The sequence below is a fragment of the Palaemon carinicauda genome, chromosome 11 (genome assembly GCF_036898095.1).
Source record: "Palaemon carinicauda isolate YSFRI2023 chromosome 11, ASM3689809v2, whole genome shotgun sequence".
NCBI lineage: Eukaryota > Metazoa > Arthropoda > Malacostraca > Decapoda > Palaemonidae > Palaemon > Palaemon carinicauda.
In genome coordinates, this window is record NC_090735.1 from 63,457,919 (window position 1) to 63,481,572 (window position 23,654).

General features: G+C 33.3%; 1 protein-coding gene across 1 annotated transcript; it reads left to right on the top strand.

Moving 5' to 3' along the window:
• Nucleotides 1-297: 297 nt before the first annotated feature.
• LOC137649692 (uncharacterized) lies at nucleotides 298-7,546 on the top strand. The gene is made up of 3 exons (XM_068382656.1): nucleotides 298-813; nucleotides 5,707-5,879; nucleotides 6,888-7,546. The coding sequence occupies exons 1-3, from the start codon at nucleotides 459-461 to the stop codon at nucleotides 6,987-6,989; spliced, it is 630 nt and encodes a 209-aa protein (XP_068238757.1). The 5' UTR covers nucleotides 298-458; the 3' UTR covers nucleotides 6,990-7,546.
• The last annotated feature ends 16,108 nt before the right edge of the window (nucleotides 7,547-23,654 follow it).

The window sequence follows — 23,654 nt, forward strand, 5'->3', positions numbered from 1 at the left end:
CCTTACAGTGGACTTTTCATCGACAGAACTGTGCCAGTTGTCATATCGAGGGCAGTCAACAGGGTGTTGCCACACATTGTCAACTAAGTACTTAATCTATAAAACAACTAAGTTAAAAATATATTGATAGATGTGGAACTACTTGACAAAATACAACAACCATGAATTTAGATCTCTTCGTTAAGTTATGCGTAGCATAGGTGTACATTCTGATAAAATATAGAAGAACTGACAACACCGTGGAAGATATATGTAGGTGTTCCTTCCTCAACGCTGTCCGTATATAAGTAGGATTAGGAAGGCCGTTGGTTAGAGTTAACCGGCAGGCCTGTTAGAAGGAGGACGTTTGCGAGAGAGTAAGAGTCACAAAGAAATATTCCGGGCGAAGATTACGAAGCAACACCTATTCATCCTCCAGACATCGGTAGCATCTAAGTGTTTTCGCAGAAGCTTTCAAGATGGGAGGGGAAGAACCCACAAAGCCTGAAGGGGGTGGTGAAAAGCCCGGCGATAAGACCAAGACCACCTCCGCCTTCGCCAAGAAAATGATGAAGATGTTGACAGTCATGGCGTATATTTCTGGCGTATCGGGAGCAGGGTTCCTGCTTTCTCTCTATTATATCATTTTCTGGGACCCCAACATCCAGGGGGTACGACCTCCCGGGTACCTCAAGAGCGGAGAGATGGTGGGACTCCCACAAGCTCGAGTTGCTTCTATGCCCGAGGCGTTGGTGGCAAATCCTCCTTCAGATCACAGAAAAATGTCGAGGGAATTCATGGACGCCTACTTCAGAAATCTCACCGCCCCTTCAGGTATTCACGTAATCCGGACAATTATCCCAAATAACCCTTAAGCGTAAAGTTGCAAAAACGCTTTTATTTGTCTTTTGATGAGCAGATTAACATCAAACTCATTTCATAGCATATCTGTTGCTTATTTATTCAACAACATAATTTAACATAATTTTCATTCTTCTAAACATTAACGTACATACTTCACCGTATCATTTTATCTAGTTGGGTGATTATGAACTTACAAGTTGTTAAAACGTTCTCTTCTGGAGCTTTATTTATTCCCCAAAAAAATTCCTGCACTGATTCTTTAAAAATATATTCTTGTTGCATTTATGTTTTTACTGAAATCGGTATTTTGTGCCGGAATCACTTGTCCTTGAAAGAATTGATATTCTATTCAACAACAAAATTCCTTCGGTAAACTTTGTTAAGAGAAGACTGGTAAAGTTTTCTTCAAGTAAAATTTCTTACCATCCGGTCTATCTTTTACTGACATTTCTTGCCCCACATTTCCCTCCTATCATCCCAATTCTACACTTCGATAATTTCTCCCTTAGTTAACCTTTACCTTTACTTGGTCTCAATATGATCTACTTTAATCTATTTCTATTTCCATGTCTACTAACACTATTCAGACCTTAAACCACATATTTCATGTAATTCCATTCTATTTATATGTTGATTTTGATAAAAATGTGAACTTTACGCCGTGAATATGTGTGGTGTATGCACCTCCACTAATAATCAAGAAAAGCATTTCAATATCATACATTTATAGAACGTGTTATCCTAGAGGAATATCGCGCACGAACTGCAGTAAAGTATAAAAAAAATAGGTTTAGACGGATGCTTATTCAAGGGTTTCCTTTTTATTAAATTTAGGTAATAATCAAAGGAAAAACTTTATAAAAAAAAAAGGCGTAAATGGAATTATCTGGTTTTTAAGTTCCGGAGAAAATGTCTGTTTTCTTTCTCTAAAGATTTCATCCATCCCGAGAAGTATATTCATCTTGTTTTTGCATCATTGTTGTAGGCTAATTTCAAGCCATAATCAGTAGTTACATAACCTTGGTATTGAATATAAGATATCACTACAGTCATTGTATAGCTTCACCCTATTCTCTCAATTAATTCTTGCTAAGAATAACAAGCGATATTTTCTTCGATATATTACCCGTCTCACCTGGGTGCAGTTCAAACCTGGGTCACTGTTTGAAAGTACGTCCGCAAAATGTAATGGTTTCGTATGTGTTGGAATATTTGAGAGTACAGGTGCACTGGTCTGATCCATAAATATTGCCTTTTACGTAAATCTGGACTCAGAAGGTCAGTGACGGATAAGAAGTCTGTCAAGTGGGGCTGCTCTCCAACTGTTGTGTCTATGGCTTCCATAAACGGATCAAACCGCACAGCGCGTCAGAACTACATTTCTTTTATTTTAGACAAGTACGTTTTCAGGCATTCAATGCATAACCCAGAAAATTTTTTCACCTTTTATTGAAGGATTTATGACTTATCAATTCGGATGTCACAAAACACCCTTAAATAAATAATGCTGTTGTATTCATTATTTTTTTTTTCAAATCTTCTATATTCGGCTCAACTTCGATATCAGAAGAAGACATGAAGGAAATGAAAAGCGTCTATTCATTATACAATTCAATTGATTATAGAAAATAATAATAATAATAATAATAATAATAATAATAATAATAATAATAATAATAATAATAATAATAATAATAGTTTATCTTTATAATATGAATATGAAGATTGAATGCTCAGAATTAACAGGATTTAAGCAACTAATAAATGCTGATTCTGATTTTACAAAACATGCCTTCAGAATTTCCAAACAGATGATATATCTCATAAACAGATCAAAATATGACGTCATGACAAAAAAAATTTCTATGAACAACTGTTACATTATTTTTAAAATCTTTCAACCGAGAGAGAAGTCATCAAAAAATATAACTTGATTGTTTTATTCACGATGCAAGAATAGTGTTCCCAGAGGACCAAAATATTTTTTCCATAAGATCACTATAAGAAACGAAGCAAATCAACGCATTTCTGCAAATGCTAAACACTTACGTAAAGGAAATTCCCAAAAGTGAAATCTCATGCAACAGTTCTCTCTGACGGACGGTGCATGATAACGTCGATTCTTCCGTTCGCAAATGTTTGTTTTAAAGCTCAAGTGTTCAACAGACAGACATTAGCCAGCAAACATGTAAACACGGAGCTTTGTTGTTTCTTCGGACGGCATACTTAGGAAACAGATACGATCGAGAGGCTCTTTCGAGCTGATCCCGATTTGTTTGAAAACTGAAGGCTGTCAGTGGAGGATTATTTGAGAGTCTGATAAGGCTTGTCAATCAAGCTGCTTTATTGAGAGAGAGAGAGAGAGAGAGAGAGAGAGAGAGAGAGAGAGAGAGAGAGAGAGAGAGAGAGAGAGAGAGAGAGAGAGAGAGAGAGAGAGAGAGAGAGAGAGAGAGAGAGAGAGAGAGAGAGAGAGAGATTAAAGATCATGAAAAATATTTAAATAAGAATTGAGAAAAAATTACTTAAAGATCATGTAAAATTATTATTCAAATTATAATTCAGAGAGAGAGAGAGAGAGAGAGAGAGAGAGAGAGAGAGAGAGAGAGAGAGAGAGAGATTTAAAATTTTAGTAACTTACTCTCTGGTAGATAGCTTTTAGAATCTTTCTAAGATTTGATTAAATAGTGTAACACCAATTCAGAGATTACGGAATTAGATTTAACAAAAGGAAAAAATAAAACAAAAATAAAAACCATATCGCTTATTCTTGGAGAGCCATCACAAACAACTTCCTCAAGTTTTTCCCCTCAACTTCTGGCGAAGTTTTCCCCAACTTCTCAGGCCCCATCGCCTATCTATAGGCATACACAGGAATGCCCCAGATGCTGGGAGCAAAGAAATCATCATTTGCTTGAGTATTTTCATCTTTTTTTCTTTTATTTAGATACTATTAACTAGAATCTTTGCTCTACATTAGGTCGATCTCTTGGTTGAGGATACACTTAGGCACACTATTCTATGTTTCCTTATTTCCTTTCCTCACTGGGATATTTTTCCTGCTGGAGCACTTGGGCTTATGGCATCCTGCTTTTCCAACTAAGGTTGCAGCTTAGGTAATAATAATAATAATAATAATAATAATAATAATAATAATAATAATAATAATAATAATCAGGCCTTCTTGCAAAATAAAATATATGCAATACTATATACTAGGGTTTCTTAATGTTCAGAGTGTAATGCACACTTATTAAATCGTGAAAAAAAATTGAGAGGGTGTTGAAGTGAAAATACTTAAGGCCTTCTAGTCAAAGTTTAATTAATACCTTTCTGGGACTTGAAAATAAATCATTTGACTTCTAGAAAATCAAAATATAATTCAAGTAAGGGAACACAGAATGAATTATTGAAGACTAAATCAGCTTACTTGTTTATTCCTATTACATACTTTTCATCTTGTTTCAAACGTTTTTTCTTGATAGAATTTAGGTAAAATTTACGTAAATTAAAAACGTAAACCCAATAAGAAATATAACTCCTAAAATGAAAGTTTATTAAGCTATTTTTCCTGTATGGGGTTTCTCCAATAAATCTACTCTCTCTCTCTCTCTCTCTCTCTCTCTCTCTCTCTCTCTCTCTCTCTCTCTCTCTCATACACACACAATGCATATCTTTTTATTCAACTTAAACAAAACATGTATATAAATTCCCTTGTCAAAGCTATATATAGATCCCATAAAGCCACACTAAGCTTTCACCGCCCTCATGAAACGTTTACCTTGGCTCTTTATTCAAACCCTTTAACTCTTTTCAACACATTTGCGAAATATCTTTATTTCAAAGCCCCGGTGACGCACCTTGTCCCACCTACCACCACACTTTTCTTTACAACAATAAACTTACTTTTTTTCCTTTTTTTTAGATAGCTAGACAAGGGTTCTTGTAACTATGAATGAAATCAGTGTTTATAGGATAATTCCACTATTGGTGTTGCCCCTCTTTTTCTACCTTTCACGTCAAATCCTTCCTCTTCTTTCCCACCGTTACCCCTACATTAAGGGGTCGGTTGCCTGATGCACCTTCTCCAATGCTTTCTTTTAAAGGCATCCTCTTCCACCATACTTATGAAGAAACCTCTCTATTTCTACCTTCCACATCTAATCTTTTCCTTCCCCATTAAACAGTCTTGTATTGATCCCATACTTCAATTTTGTTTTCAATTCAAAGGTAAAACACTATTGTACTTCATCTCAGACGTACAGCTTTGTGTTGATTACTCAGACTTATACCTTTTATGTTTTCTCCCAGATGAAAGACTGTTTCTACCTCCCTTAATGACACCATTGTTTTTCGTCTCTTAGAGGGAGCTATTCTCGTTTTTACCAACTAGAATCACATCTTTATTTTGTTCCATAGCTTACAGGTAAAACATATTTTTCGCTAAGGTAAAACTCCTCTATCGTTATCAAGTCTCAAATTTTCGTTTTATCCCAAAGATTAAATCTAATTAACGAACAACATCCCTTAGAAGTGACATCTATCAAAATTATCCTCCAATCTCTCCTATATAATACAAAGTGTCTGGTTTATATATATATATATATATATATATATATATATATATATATATATATATATATATATATATATATATATCTTGTTACGCTGAGGGGTATCCACTATGAAACTACAATCTCTCACAAAACTCCGAAACTGCCGTGCTGTAGTTAGGAAAGGCGGAGGGGGTGGGAAGGGTTGAATCTGTGTGTGCGTGTGAGTGTGTATATATTTATCTAAATATTTAGCCATCATTTTTGGGTCGCGTACGATAGTACTCAAGTATTCTTTTTTCTTACCTTGCAGGTGAAACGCGTATGGCCACCGATAACAGCATGTTAGACCCTAAGCCGACTCCTTACGCTCTTCCAGTCATTCCCGAAACCAACAACCATCACAGTTCCCACCAGCCCCATCACAACGGGCAGGCAACTCAGTCCAACAATAACCACCAGTCCTCCGGCCCATCACCTCAGCAGGTAGGTTGAAGGATTCCTTTATATTGCACAAGGATAAGAGAAACCTTTGTCATATACGACTTTAAGACAGACCTTGCAATATCATATTCAATCAATTAGAAAAATGGAATTAGATGTGCTCGTGTATTTAAGGTTTGCTTTTATTTAATATATTACAAAGTGTGCGTATAAATGTCTTCGCATTTACCATCTCGGTATATGACAAAGAAAATCATTGCATGTATGTACGTAAAGTACATGTATCCCATACCTACAAACAATCATTTTCATAAAAAACTATTTAATGTACCAGTATGCAAGACATATCTTTTGACATATATTATGTAACATATTTATCTCATATAAAAGACAGGCATGTATATATTAGATATAGGGATCATCTGTAGTGTTAAAAGGGTTGTCTGCTGTGTGTGGGAAGGACTGAACCTCTGTGTGTGCATATTTATCTAAATATTTTTCCTTAATTATGACGGATTGCGAACACTAGTATATACATATATGCAAAGACAATGCTTTAAGCTGATTAATAAGATGAGCTGATCTTAATTATTATCGCACGTATACTTCTTGTTTTGTTTCCGGAATGAATCTAGTTTGCACAAAACGAGTAAAATAACCCTTGTGGTAAATAATATGAATAGCTTTAAATGATTGATAAGTAAACGCCGGCACAAATTCTACATATATGATTATTTTTACAGCAAATTTAATTTCATCATCCCCACAAATACTTTTAATTTCAAGGGAATTTACTTTATCTCCTCCCCTTTCAAAAACCTTTTATATCTTTGTTATGTTTTCTAAATTAATTAGAATTCATTCCTGAATGAATTCGGTGAAATTAATTCACAAATCCTCCTTTAGATCTGGCTTCGAAAATACTTTTTGAATATCATAACACTTTAACTAGGAAAAAAAAATATTTAAAATAATCTAATCTTTAAAAATTCTATCCAATTTCTTTTAGTTTATTTTTAGAATGTACTAAACTTCGATCTCCCCTTGCAGGGCACGCGCCGAGAAGCTCCTCCAACGGACGGGCCCTACTATTCCGAGGACTATCGACAGCAACAACAGCACGGCCAGCCGCCTCTGTCTACGTCAGCTTGAGTGATCTTTTACCCCATAGTGACCTGACCTCACCCGATAGCATTATATGACCCTCACTGACCTGAGGTCATCGCACTGTCGACCTGCTTTAACTTCTCATGTTGTTAAATAAAGTTTAGATAGAAAAAAGTAGTGATCACAGGTTATGGCTTATGACTTCGAGAGATTGATCTCGGAATCTTTCACTTTATTTTTTAGCGATTTGTTGGGCTGCGACGCAAATGCGTATTCGCAATAGGTAATGGAAAGTTGCGTAATACGCAAAGGTGATGGCAAAGATGATGAGGATGATGCGGGGAATGAAAAGGCGGATTGAAGCTGGATGCGTCGTTGTGAATAGAGGAAAAGAGGTCACTCCTTTGAAGTTACGCATAACTTTCGTATTTTCATAAAGATCTAGAGGATGTCACCGGACCAATGGGCCACGGGCTCTTTTTTCGGTTCCTCGAGGTCCTAAGGATACCAAATAGATTTTTTGAGGTTATTTTGTACTGTTATTGGAAATGATTACATGTATAGATTTCAACTTTATAATTAAATATATATACAATAGAAAAGTTTCTTGTTTGTAATCCGATAGAGTGGTATATATATATATATATATATATATATATATATATATATATATATATATATATGTATATATATATATAACCACACATATATATCATATATATACACATACTGTATATATATATATATATATATATATATATATATATATACATATATATAATACATATATATATATATATATATATATATATATATATATATATATATATACTTACATATACATTATATATGAATTATTTATATATAGGTATGTATAAATATATTCATATACATATAAACATTTAAATATATATATATATATATATATATATATATATATATATATAAATGCTATATATTACAGTATATATATATATATATATATATATATATATATATATATATATATATGTATGTATATATACTGTATATAGATATATATATTTATATACATAAATATGTATATATATATGTATATATATATATATATATATATATATTGTATATAGATATATATATATATATATATATATATATATATATATATATATATATATATATATATATATATATATATATATATATATATATATACTGTATATAGATATATATATATATATATATATATATATATATATATATATATATATATATATATATACTGTATATAGATATATATATATTTATATATATACATATATATATGCTGTATTTAGATATATATATATTTATATATATACATATATATATATATCTAAATATATATATATATATATATATATATATATATATATATATATCTAAATATGTAAATAGATAATATATATATTTATATATATATTTATAAATATATATATATATATATTTATATATATATATATATATATATATATATTTGTATATATATATATATATATACCTATATATATATTTATATATATATATATTTATATATATTTATATATATTTATATATATTTATATATATATTTATAAATATTTATATAGGTATATATATACATATATACAGTATATATATTTATATATATATTTATGTATATGTATGTATATATATATATATATATATATATATAAACATACATACAAAGGTACATACACACAGTACATACACACAGTACATATATACATTATATACATGTATGTGTATGTATATATACACATATTGTGGATGAAGTTGTTGAGATTTAAGCTTTCACATCGAATGTCATCTTGAATAGACGTAAGATGTAAAGTCTGAAAGAAAGGTTTTGTTGAGATAATCTCTAGTGAGTTTTAGGAAAGATGGCTAATGTTGACTGTTGCGTCTTAAGCAACTGGGGTGGAGCAAATGAAACTGGTCTCTGCATTCGTCATTTGCTTTTTTATAATATGACGATCTCGCGACCATATAGATTGTCTTCGTAAAAGGAAGATAGAGCATAATAAGATGAAAAAATATATATGAGCATTATTTGTATTCTTTAGTACAGAGCGTTGCTCTAGTAAGCTAAAGTGTTATTTGAGCTTATGTCCAATAAGCATAAGTAAGAGATGAGAAACTAACGCTATCAAAAGTTTTTCTTATTCTTTGGTCCAATTCAAAAGAATTGATGATTTTGGTCGTCAGGTTTTACACTGATTTGTACGTTGTTAGAGGTTACCTTTTGCAATGTGATGATTATACTGTGGATGTTCCTTTGATTTCTCTCTGTATATAGGACATATATCTTCTTTTGAACATTTGTGTATATCATAGCATATGTATCCTCTTTCTTCCTTCACGAAATCAATCACCGGCATATACACGAATCATGCATAATACGAATTTGTACATAATAATATATCATTTTTGGAGCATAGATAATCAAGAACGTCTTGTATAATGATAAGTAATTTTGTTGTCCTTTTCCATCTCGCTCTATCTCTCTCTCTCTCTCTCTCTCTCTCTCTTTCGTGACATTTGTAGTCCTTCCTTTTCAAAATCATGAATGAGGAGAACTTGCTTTGTTTTTTTCTTGGAGTTTTAGGGAAAATTTAATCAATATTCCGATTAGATTAGGATATTGCCGTCTGATTTTGCGTCACAAGGATTAGCTGGAGTTAAAGTCACGAATGAAGGGAGAAATTGACAATAAAGTGGCAAGTATTAATTTCAATTTTGAGAATATAAGAGCGAATTGCATAATTTCCATAAGGCTTTGAACCCCGAAGAAAAAGATTGATATCCCTTTAACTTTGTGGTAATATAAATACCGATGCAATTTGGTTTTGAGATAACAGTACGAGGTTCAGTTGTCATTAAATTCTTAATTTATTAAATAACTTTCTGTTCTCTTAAATTTTGGAGAACATGAAACAACGGTCACATTCCAATGTTATCTTTGGCTAATAAGAAAAAGCAATATCCTTTAAAACATATAAAGAATATACTTCTTTTAAATTTTGTAACGACATGATCTTGCTGTTTAATTTCTGTAAGTTTTATAAAAATAAGTTCTCATCTGAATTATCAAATCTCCCTAATAGATTTGCCCCTTTTGAATATCTAGGGTCCTTGGTTAACACTTCTATGTTATGTTAACCATCATTTTTTCTAAAAAAAGGAAGAGGGTTAAATTTAATTCTTTAAATTTCATTCTCAAAAGGGACAGGTAATCTCTTAAGAAATCTTTTGTTTTTACTTATGCCGTCGCAGATAAATGAAGGACAGAGTAAATTTTCACTAAAATCGCTGGCATGTGAATATATAATCGACTATCAAATACAAATCAAAAGGCTGTTTGTGACAGCACAGGAAAGTAATGTCTAAACCAATCAAATTGGTGTATTTGGCTTCAATTGCGAAGCAGATGTGGTCATAGGGTTAACAACGTTGTTGAATAATCATAAACTTCACGGAGATGATTATGTTTTGACTTCTCAGATTCCTCGTGATAAAGCATTATTACTGCTACTGACACTTGCAATAGCAATATAATTAGTGGCTAATGCAACTAAGATTTTTGGTCAAAGGCTGTAAACTTTGGGCACAACATAGTTGGCTGATCATCAAATTCAAGATATATTTCCCTGATCGAGAACTACGCGTTTTTTTTTTTTCCCCAAAAGAAAAGTTTAAGATATTTCTATCAAACGTTTTGCTGAACACTGATGTTGAGTGTTACAGCACTGGCTTTGTAGAAGGGCATATATATATATAAGTAATTTTACTTTTATCAGTGTTATAATCCCCGTACCTCATTGTTTATCTCTGTATTGAAGCATCTGGAGAGATATTCTATTTGATTCAGTCCGCAAATGCTCACAAACTTCATGGCTGGAAGTTTCCTTGTTTAGGCTTACATACACATAAGAAAAAAATAATCCTCCTATTTTACAGACTTATAATATAATTCTTTAATTCAGGCATCGGCTGATTGAGTTTCATTGCTCACTTGCCTAATCTAATTGGGCAAAACACATCAAAATCCACTTCATGCAGAATAGTCTAAGAATCTGACCATTGATCTGGTATGATTAGTACCTACTTTTGCAAATGCCAATCTCAATCTGACATGCAACTTATAATAGAGCATTATTATAACAAGTTATTTTCTCATGTTATTCTTTGTACAATGAAATGTTCACTGGTTAACAACCGTTATAACTTCAAAATTCTGATGAAGTAAGAAGAACATTAAACATTTATTGAACATAGCCACTCCCATATAACATTACTAAATAGGAAAAACTCTTGACAAGAGATTATGTATCACGAGTCCTTATTTGGCTGCAGATGTCACCAATAGTCAAATCAGTAGATAGCAAATCTTATTTTAGATAAGAGTCACTGCACCGAGCTGTGAAAGTGTGCGTATGTAACTGTAGAAGATGCAAATGTACACACACACCCTTTCATTTATATAAGCATCATAAACTCATTCATCCCACACATACCTTTATAAAGTTCTCAGTAAACCAAACGGTTGTTTCGATATGTTTGTCTCTTCAAGAGCAAAACTGAACAGCCAAGGGAGATTTCACCGAAGAAATACGTCCAGTAGTATAAAGCTGCCTAGAATTAGACATACGGATTGGTTCCGCGGGGATCGCTCGTCATCCATTGGAAGCAAGCGACCATAAGCTTGTCTTCTGATGGCCACCATTTTCAAAGCCCCCAATGGCTCAACGCCCACATGAAACCTCCTAAGAATTCATATGGCATTTTTTCAGCCCCAAACATCATTATGGCTTCATTTTATCCCCATCATTTTCATCCACAGAACAGGATTCAGCTCTCTCATGAAACCTTACTTGAACAGGAGGCTGACAGGATAACATTCTGTAATATCCTACTGTGATTTAATATCAATCAAGATTTTTGTTAGCTCACAGCTCTACACCAGCACCGCTTTTCTCTACCATCCTGTTTGGTCTTTTCATCAGCGTATTTTCACCTTCATGTTCCTTCATTGCAATCATGCAACTGGATATCAATCCTATCCATAAAACAGAGGGATGTTACTGTATAATACAATTAATTGCTTTTGTATCTGTTAATGGAAAATGGTACAGGATATGGTTTACAGTCTACCATTTTCACTTTTATCAAACACTTGCACAAGAAAACAGTGCTTACCACCATACCAAATTAAGAACATGTATACTGTTGAAAACTGCTAATACTGTAATTTCAATAAGACTACATAGTAATGATGTGCATGTTCACCAGCAGAACGTGACTTGGACTCTCCTACAAGTCAAAAGGTGGAATATGTTAGGTGGGAATCGGTTTTATACAGCTCAGTCACCCTTTGTATGTAACTGACTTACTGTATATATATTCTATAAAATACATCACGCTGTTGTTGAATGGAATGAGTAATTTGATCGAATGCATATTGTCACCAGCTGAGTTAATCGTTATATGGACTTAACAAAGAATATTTGTAAATTTTTGTATCTTACTGATGTTGGAACCATTTCCTCAGTGTAAAAGAATATTTCAACACTAGTAACTAGCTGATGGGGTTATTAGCTGTTTTCGTAATAACATAATTTTTGGTAAAATGAGGTCAATTGTGATTTAACTGCTCGTTACGTGACGTCAGTTCCGACAATTACAATGAAACGAGCCAAGAGCTTCAGTTAACTGGTGGAACTGATTAACATTTGATCTGTCAGAAGTTTGGTTCCAAGATTATTATTTTGATGATTGTCACTGGTTTTGTAAAACACATGCAGATTGTCTTATGACTGTGAAACAATCTCACTAAAATGATAAAACTTAAGGTAAAGTATTTGTAAACCAGTAATTGCATATGATGTTAAAGATATAAAGAATTTCAATAATCCAATTAGAAGGTGATTAGTCTGACAAGTGTCATTATTCAATCAGCATGCCGTTAAGAATTTCCTTGTTGATTTTTGCAACACTATCAAACAAGCTAATTTAGATGATTAATTTTTTAAGTTGAGTTGATGTACTTGTACCAAAGCTTGTATTTTGGTGAGATTATCTTGAAGGTAGTCAATTTATTGTTAATATTGTACATACTGTATCCAATGGAGAGAATACTGTAAAAAATTGCCGATAACTGAACTTTTATTAGGACAGACTCATGTAGCTAATGGCCTTTAACTGTTAACTATTTTGGGCCCAATTAACTTCTGATTACCTAGTTTGGACAAGATCTGTACTTAGTTTCGTCTTCCTCTCTTTTTTATTCCTTTCTCCAATATGTCTTCAAAGTTTTTCCAATCCTTCGAAAGCAAATTAGCCATTTCACGAACTGCATGGTCTTGAAGAGAAAGACACTAATGAAAAAGAAATTTGCAAAGGGTAAAATGTAGCCGCGGTGATAGTGTAAAAAAAAATGAAAAAAAAAAAACTAATCATCTTGAAAAACCATTGAGACGAACTGGTAGAAAATGATTTTTTGCTAGATATGAAGAATTTTTGTATATTATGTATAAATCATCACCCACGATTGTATATAACTGCAAATATTGACTACGGTGAAAATCAAATAATCAATCAAAGTTAGTCAGTCACAAACACACAAACACACGCACACACTCCTTCCTACAGCTGCTGCTACATGCTTCGTATGCCGCCAAATGTTGATGTTCTTATTGTCCCGTTGAATAACATAATATGTGCTTTTCTATAGTTGATACAATATAGAGTCTAGAAAATTTTAATATTTATTAAAATAAATCAAATAGCAAAAAAAAAAACAGGATTGTTTAATTGCCCATTTTCCTTATCCTAATTACGTCGACGTTCCCCTACATTTATAAACTTCATTAATCACTTAATAATACTTCTTCACTTAGGGGGTTAACTACTGCACTCAAATTGATTGTGGCTACTTTTCATTACGTAAGAGTAGAAGAGATTCTTCAGTTATGGTAAGCAAATCAAACCAAAATCAAACTATTGTTCCCCAGTCTTGGCTAGTGCCATAACCTCTGTATCATGATTTTCCACTGTCTTAGGTTAGAGTTCTCTTTCTTGAGAGGGTACACTCAGGTATAATATTTTATCTGTTGTCTTATTTCGTTTACTCACTGGGCTATTTTCCTTGTTGGAGCCCTTGGGCTTATAGCATCCTGCTTTTCCAACTAGGGTTGTAGCTTAGCTAATGATAATAATAATAATAATAATAACAATAATAATAATAATAATAATAATACTTCGTCAATATAAGAAAAGTTATGAAAGACCCTTTAACATATGACTGTTTTCACATGATTTATGACTATTACTATTATTATTATTATCATTATTATTATTACTAGCCAAGCTACAACCCTATTTGGAAAAGCAAGATGCTATAAGCCCAAGGGCTCCAATAGGGAAAAATAGCCCAGTGAGGAAAGGAAATAAGGAAATAAATAAATGATGAGAACAAATTAACAATAAATCATTCTAAAAACAGCAACAGCGGCAAAACAGATATATCATATATAAACTATTAACAACGTCAAAACAGACATGTCATATATAAACTAAAAAGACTCGAGTCAGCCTGGTCAAAATAAAAACATTTGCTGCAACTTTGAACTTTTGAAGTTCTACCGATTCGACTACCCAATTAGGAAGATCATTCCACAACTTGGCCACAGCTGAAATAAAACTTCTAGAATACTCTGTAGTATTGAGCCTCATGATAGAGAAGGCCTGGCTATTAGAATTAACTTCCTAGTATTACGAACATGATAGAATTGTCCAGGAAGATCTGAATGGTCAGAATTATAAAAAATCTTATGCAACATGCATAATGAACTAATTGAACGACGATCAGGAATAAGAAATTTAATAGACCGTAAGTTTCTGTCCAACAAATTAAGATGAGAATCAGCAGCTGAACACCAGACAGGAGAACAATATTCAAAACAAGGTAGAATGAAAGAATTAAAACACTACTTAAGAAAGATTGATCACCGAAAATCTGTAAGACTTTCTCAATACGCCAATTTTATTGTGCAATTGAAGAAGACATAGACCTAATGTGTTTCTCAAAAGTAAATTTGCTGTCGAGAATCACACCTAAAATTTTAAAAGAGTCATACAAATTTAAAGAAACTTTATCAATTCTGAGATCCGGATGTTGAGGAGCCACGGTCCTTGACCTACTCACAATCATACTTTGAGTTTTGTTAGGATTCAACTTCATACCCCATAATTTGCACCATGCACCAATTTTAGCTAGATCTCTATTAAGGGATTCACCAACCCCAGATCTACATTCAGGGGATGGAATTGATGCAAAGAGAGTAGCATCATCTGCATATGCAACAAGCTTGTTTTCTAGGCCAAACCACATGTCATGTGTATATAGTATGAAAAGTAATGGGCCAAGAACACTACCCTGTAGAACACCGGATATCACATTCCTATACTCACTATGGGGCCCATCAACAGCAACTCTTTGAGATCTATTACTTAAAAAATCAATAATAATGCTAAGAAACGATCCACCCACTCCCAACTGTTTGAGTTTGAAAACAAGGGCCTCATGATTAACACGGTCAAAGGCAGCACTAAAATCAACGGTAATCATACGAACTTCCTGACCACAATCAAGGGATTTCTGTACAGCAATGGAGATTGTAAGAAGGGTGTCACATGGTCCAAGGCCTTTACGAAAACCAAATTGCAAACTAGGGAATAGATGATTACCTTCAGCAAACCTATTAAGACGTTTTGCCAGAAGACGTTCAAAAACTTTAGATAATATGGGAGTTATGGAAATTGGGCGGTAATCAGTTGGACTTGAGCTACAACAAACACATTTACATTGAGGAGTAACATTACCAATTCTACAACAAGTACTAAAAGCTCCTTTTCTTGCTAACTTGCGCAAAATAACAGATAACTTTGGAGATAAGAAATCTGCAGTCTTTATAAAAAAAACACAGGAAAAATACCATTTGGGTCTACACCTCCATAAGCATCAAGGTCCATCAACAGAGCTTTAATTTCACGAGATCGAAAAGCTAAACTAGTTAGTTTAGCCTCAGGAAAACAGGAATGAGGAAGTTAAAGTTTTTCATTACTCTGTTTACTGTCAAAAACATCAGTCAAAAGGGTTGCCTTTTCCTTTGGACAGTGAGTGACTGAGCCATCTAGTTTAAGTAAAGGATGAACTGTTGTATCAACACCGAAGAGTGCAGATTTAAGGGTAGATTACCATTTATGTTCCCGAGTTGTACTAGAAAGGGTTTCTTAAATGGTTAAATTGTACTCCTTTTCAGTTGAGGCATAAACTCTCTGAGCAAAAGCTCGAAGCTGAGTATAGTTATTCCAGGTCAAATCTGATCTGTTACCATTCTAAAGATGATAGGCCTCCTGCTTTTCCAAATAAGTATATTCAGGGAGAAGGGTTTTGAAAGTAGATAGTAATCTTGGAAGGCATGACATTGGTGTGCCTTTGTTAACCATAAAATTAACACTCATAATCTAGCTCAGTAAGAATAGAGAATGCAATAATGAATAAAGCAAAAAGGCATAATTAATGAACAACTAATTCCCTGAGTAATGGCGAAAAAAATAATATGATATTGAACCAGTGTTCTTCATCTAAAATTCTGATCAGAGAGGCTTTGCTGACAGCAAAGAGAAGGGAAACGCCTCGAGAAGCCTGTTTATACTGTACTTGGATATTAAAACAACTATTTCTCAATTTTATGGATATATACATAATCATGTTACACTAGGTGAACCTCAGGTTTACTGAATATAGAGAAGATTTACGTCTAACCTATCAATTAGTCTCCTACTCAGGAAATAATATTGATAAACGGACCCTAAAAGAAATTTAACGATACTCAAAAGTTACAAATTTAACGTTACATGTAAAAGATAATGCCTTTGGTCTTTCAATAAATAGCCTCTGTAGAATGGTTTAAATCTTTGTTTATTTAGTTATAAAGTAGTGTACGTGACCCGCCAAAAACGCCGCCTAAATATTTACATGTGCACACACGCGCACACCCATCTCATCAGGATATGACTACTCCCTCTCCCCCTTATCTGAGTTATACGTCTGGCAATATATATATATATATATATATATATATATATATATATATATATATATATATATACTGTATATATATGTATATATATAAATATATATTGTGTATATATATATATATATATATAGTGTATATATATATTAATATATATTCGGTATATATATACAAATATATATATATATATATATATATATATATATATATATATATATATATATATATATATATACATATATATATGTATATATATGTATATATAAATATATAAATATAAATCTCACACACCTGCTCTTTATTACATAAGGGAGATTAGGATCTTACTATCCCACCTACATGAGAGAAACGATAAATGTGACAAAAGAACAACTGAACATAAATAATGATGTCATTTTTTCCGATAATGCTGAGTGCATCTTGAAATTACAATATAATTCAATCTAAATAAATGGAAAAATGAAGAAAACGGTAGTGTTTAAGTAATGAGAAGTCAGGATTCAGGAATAGGGACCTGCAGAACAAAGAGCTGAAATATTATTATTATTATTATTATTATCATCATTATTATTATTATTATTATTATTATTAGCTCAGCAACCATACTTGGGGAAGCAGGGTGTCATAAGAAAAACGGCTCCAACAAGGAAAAATAGCCCAGCAAGGAAAGGAATAAGAAAATAAATAAATTACAAGAAAAGTAATGAACAATTGAAATTAAATATTTTAACAAGAGTAACAACATTAAAACAGATTTTTCATATACATACTATAAAATGAGACTTATATCAGCCCGTTAGACATAAAACATTTGCTGCAAGTTTGAACTTTTGAAGTTCTACCTATTCAACTACCTGATTAGGAAGATCATTCCACAACTTGGTTACAGCTGGAGCAAAACTTCTAGAATACTGTCTAGTACTGAGCCTCATGATGGAGAAGGGGATTATTATTATTATTATTATTAGTATTATTACTAGCCAAGCTACAACCCTAGTTGGAAAAGCAATATGCTATAAGCCCAAGGGCTCCAGTAGGGGAAAATAGTCCAGCGAGGAAAGGAAATAAGGAAATAAATAAATGATGAGAACAAATTAGCAATAAATCATTCTAAAAACGTCCAAACAGATATGTCATATATAAACTATAAAAAGACTTATGTCAGCCCGTTCAACATAAAAAACATTTGCTCCAGCTTTGAACTTTTGAAGTTCTACTGATTCAACTACCCGATTAGGAAGATCATTCCACAACTTGGTCACAGCTGGAATAAAACTTCTAAAATACTGTGTAGTACTGAGCCTCATGATGGAGAAGACCCGGCTATTAGAATTAACTGCCTGCCTAGTATTACGAACATGATAGAATTGTCCTGGGAGATCTGAATGCAAAGGATGGTCAGAGTTTTGAAAAATCTCTGACTAATTGAACGACGGTGCCAAAGATTAATATCTAGATCAGGAATAAGAAATTTAATAGACCGTAAGTTTCTGTCCAACAAATTAAGATGAGAATCAGCAGCTAAAGACCAGACAGGAAAACAGTAACAAAACAAGGTAGAATGAAAGAATTAAAACACTTCTTCAGAATAAATTGATCACCGAAAATCTTAAAAGGCTTTCTCAATATGCCAATTTTTTGTGCAATGGAAGAAGACACAGACCTAATGTGTTTCTCAAATGTAAATTTGCTGTCGAGAATCACACCTAAAATTTCAAAAGTCATACAAAGTTAAAGAAACATTATCAATACTAAGATCATATTTTGAGTTTTGTTAGGATTCAACTTCATACCCCATAATTTGCACCATGCACTAATTTTAGCTATATCTCTATTAAGGGATTCACCAACCCCAGATCTACATTCAGGAGATGGAATTGATGCTAAGAGAGTAGCATCATCTGCATATGCAACAAGCTTGTTTTCTAGGCTAAACCACATGTCATGTGTATATAGTATGAAAAGTAATGGGCCAAGAACACTACCCTGTGGAACACAGGATATCACATTCCTATACTCACTATGGTGCCCATCAACAACAACTCTTTGAGATCTATTACTTAAAAATCAATAATAATACTAAGAAACGACCAACCCACTTCCAACAGTTTGAGTTTGAAAACAAGGGCCTCATGATTAACACGGTCAAAGGCAGCACTAAAATCAAGGCCAATCATACAAACTTTCTTATCTTTTACAGACAACATGGTAGTAACATTGGCTAGGTAAAGGTAAAAGTGTCTGGTTTTAGTTCCAGTTTCATCAGAACAGAAGCTCATCAGAACGTCAGCCGGGCAACCACAACTCCCATCTGTGGGGCCCAACAACAGCAGTGGCCTCCATGGTAAAAGCTTAAACTAACGGTCCCAGGTGGGGATCGATCTCATGCCATGCGAGTGCTAGCCAATCACGTTACCATTCTACTAGTCAGGAGGCTAGTATATCGTTACACTAAATACACAAGAAGAAATTTAATTACCCCAAGTAAAAAATAAAGGGACCTGGGTTTTACAATATGCAATACTTCAAGTTTTGAATGCTACTCACACAATACCACTTAAAGGAGGAAGACCTAGATGTGCCCATGAATGATCCAGTGTGTTTAAAGTCGAAGCTACTATTAAAAAATTCAAGAAATGGAAAGCCCATGGATATGATGGAATATCTACTGACATGATACTGTCTAAAAATGAAGTGACCCCCAGAATACTTACAAGATTATATTGTAGAATGTGGCGTGAAGAGGCAAAACCTGATGAATGGAAGTTATGTGTGTTGGTGAAAATAGTAAAAAAAAAGCTCTGACTGATTCCAATAATTACAGAGACATCAAAAATATATAGTATGCTTATTTTAAAAGACTAAAGAGAAAGACTGATGAAAAGCTGAGAGAGGAACAAGAAGGATTTTGAAAAGGTAGAAGTTGTGCTCACCAAATTTTCATTTTGAAACATGCACAGCAATACATAAAATATAGAAATCCACTTTTGATAGCGTTTGTGGACTATGAAAAAGCCTTTGAGGGTGTGCACCGGCCAATTTTGTGGAGAGTCGTACGTTATTATGTAATTCCTCTTACATGTGTAAATTTGATTAGGTCTGTTCATGATAATAGCAAGTGCAAAGTTAATGTTAGTGGAGTCCTATCAAATGAATTTCTAGTGAACCGTGGAGTACTCCAAGGGAATGTGCCGTCACCTATGTTGTTTATACTTCTCATGGATTTTGTAATGCGTAGAACAGTCGGAGATGGTGGAGAAGGATTGGACTGGATTGGTAATAGGAAATTAGTGGACCTAGAGTATGCTGATAATGCTGTCCTTATTAGCAGAACACCGCAGGATTCGCAATGCTTGATTACCAGAATGCATGAAATATCACAAGAGGTTGGGCTCAAGATGAATAGAAGAAAGACAAAGATGATGAGAGAAGAGAATGCAATGGAAGATGAAATGTCATTGGAAGGAGAAAGGATTAATGAGGTAGAATCATTTAAGAATTTAGGAGCTATAATATCCAATACAGGGTCTTTAGAATCAAAGTTTAGTGAAAGACAGAAAAAAGAAAATCAGACAATTGCTATGTTAAGTAAAATTTTGAAATCAAATCGCTTGACATTACATATAAAATCAGACTATATATCAGTTTAGTGAGATCGGTGTTACTGTATGGACAAGAGTCATGGTATGACTACGAAACAATCTCCAATAGATTTACTAGATTTGAGAACAAAGTCCACAGTAGGATATTGGGAGTTAAATGGCAAAACAGGAGTAGAAATGAAATTATAAGAGATTACTCAAGTGCCATATGTGGATGAGATCATGGTGAGGGTTAGATGAAGATGGTTTGGGTATGCTTTTCGCACTCCAATAGAAATTAATTCACCAAACTTTTAACTGGGCTCCACAAGGCACTAAAATAGTTGGAACACCCAGGCCTACATGCCTGAGGACTACGAAGCGTGAAGTAGAAAATGATGAATGGAAAAGCATTGAAGTAAAAGATAGAGACGACTGGCGAAATCTAACCGAGGACCGTTGCCTCAATAGGCGTAAGAGGAAATGATGAGAGAGAGGAGAGATTAAGTACAATTCTACGAAATTATAATAATAATAATAATAATAATAATAATAATAATAATAATAATAATAATAAATAAATAAATAAATAAATGATAAATCAATCAATTACTGGGTTTACCTCTCATTTTGGTGTCAAGGATTCAATGTTATTGTCAAGTAAAAATTTGCACATGTCATTGTGTTACAGTAATGACAATTAAACAAGAGTGGATAGCTTCTTGAGGGACAGTAGTCTTCTTAACACCAATATATGATGGAGGATGGTGTATTTGTACGTGACCTTTAAACTCCTTAGCCAGTGTTAACCATTATGATTCCTTGATGCATTTACGGGTTTGTTGTTTTGGCCTAACCACTTCGAGTCAAGAGCACCCAAGAAAAATGGATAATATTCCAGTTGTTAAAATTACTGGGTATTAGTACCTTAGGGAACGAACATTTGATATCACACACCCCCACACGCACACACACATGTATATATATATATATATATATATATATATATATATATATATATACACATATATATACATACATATATATAAATATATATATATATACACTCATATATATACATACATATATATATGTATATATGCATATATATATACATATATATAAATATATATATATACGTATATATATATATATATATATATATATATATATATATATAAATTTCTATATATATACATAAATTTCTACCTCATACTTGGGATCGAACGCTAGCCCCTTCTAATGAAAGGCCAGGTCGAAACCAACCATGCCAAGAGAGGCCATAATAGGAAATCGAAACCTGACGCTAACTAGCTGTCCGAGGATTTACCTGGCGAGACATCAGTCTCTTACCAGCGAGTTTTACCCGATTTCCCCGGCCCACCACGTGACACAATTGGTAGTAATTCATTCAAATTACCCCTAATGAGTCAATATGGATAAATATCAACACAACATCGCGGTCAAATAGAAATAAATTTCTACCTCATACTTGGGATCGAACGCTAGCCCCTTCTAATGAAAGGCCAGGTCGAAACCAACCATGCCACGAGAGGCCATAAAAGGAAATCGAAACCTGACGCTAACTAGCTGTCCGAGGATTATATATATATATATATATATATATATATATATATATATATATATATATATATATATATATATCTCCCACGCTTACTGACACAAAGGGCCTCGGTAGGATTTCGCCAGTCGTCTTTATTTTGAGCCTTAAATTCAATACTTCTCCATTCATCATATCTTACTTCACGTTTTATAGTTCTCAGATATGTAGGCCTGGGTCTTCCAATTCGTCTAGCGGACTAGTTAAACGTTTGATGAAATAATCTCTCTTGGGGAGTGCGAAGAGCATGCCCAAACTATCTCTGCAGTCTCATCCACATATGGCACTCGAGTAATTTCTCTGTTTCATTTCTAATCCTGTCCTGGACATTAAATCCCAATATTTGTTGGAGAATTGGTAATGATATTCCACTATGTAAATGTGTTTGTGGTAGCTCAAGTCCAACAGATTATCAATTTCCATAACTCCTATATTATCTAAAGTTTTTAAACGTCTTTTGGCAAAACGTCTTGATAATGATCTGTTCCCCAGTTTGCAATTTGGTTTTCGTAAAGGCCTTGGAGCATGTGATACCCTTCTTACATCTCCAATGCTGTATAGAAATTCCTTGATTGTGGTCAGGAAGTTCGTATGATTACCCTTGATTTTAGTGCTGCCTTTAACCGTGTTAATCATGAGGTGCTTGTTTTTAAACTCAAACAGTTGGGAGTGGGTGGGTCGTTATAGAATTTTCAAGTAATAGATCTCAAAGAGATGTTGTTGATGGGCACCATAGTGAGTATAGGAATGTGATATCTGGTGTTGCTCAGGGTAGTGTTCTTGGCCCATTACTTATCATACTATATACACATGATATGTGGTTTGGTCTAGAAAACAAGCTTTTTGCATATGCAGATGATGCTACTCTCTTTGCATCAATTCCATCTCCTGAATGTAGATCTGGGGTTGCTGAATCCCTTAATAGAGATCTAGCTAAAATTAGTGCATGGTGCAAATTATGGGGTATGAAGTTGAATCCTTACAAAACACACTAGGTCTGTGTCTTTTTCAATTGCACCAAAAAATTGGCTTAATGAGAAAGCTTTTTAAGATTTTTGGTGATCAATCTATTTTAAACAAGTGTTTTAATTCTTTCATTTTACTTTGTTTCGAGTATTGTTCTCAGCTGTTGATTCTCCACTTAATTTGTTGGACAGGAACTTACGGTCTATTTAATTTCTTATTCCTGATGTAGATATTAATCTCTGGCAACGTTGTTTAATTAGTTCATTATGCATGTTGCATAAGATTTTCTATAATTCTGATCATCCTTTGCATTCAGATCTTCCCGGACAGTTCCATCCTGTTCGTAATACTAGGTATGCAGTTGATTCTAATAGTCAGGCCTTCTTCATCATGAGGCTCAATACTACACAGTACTCTAGAAGTT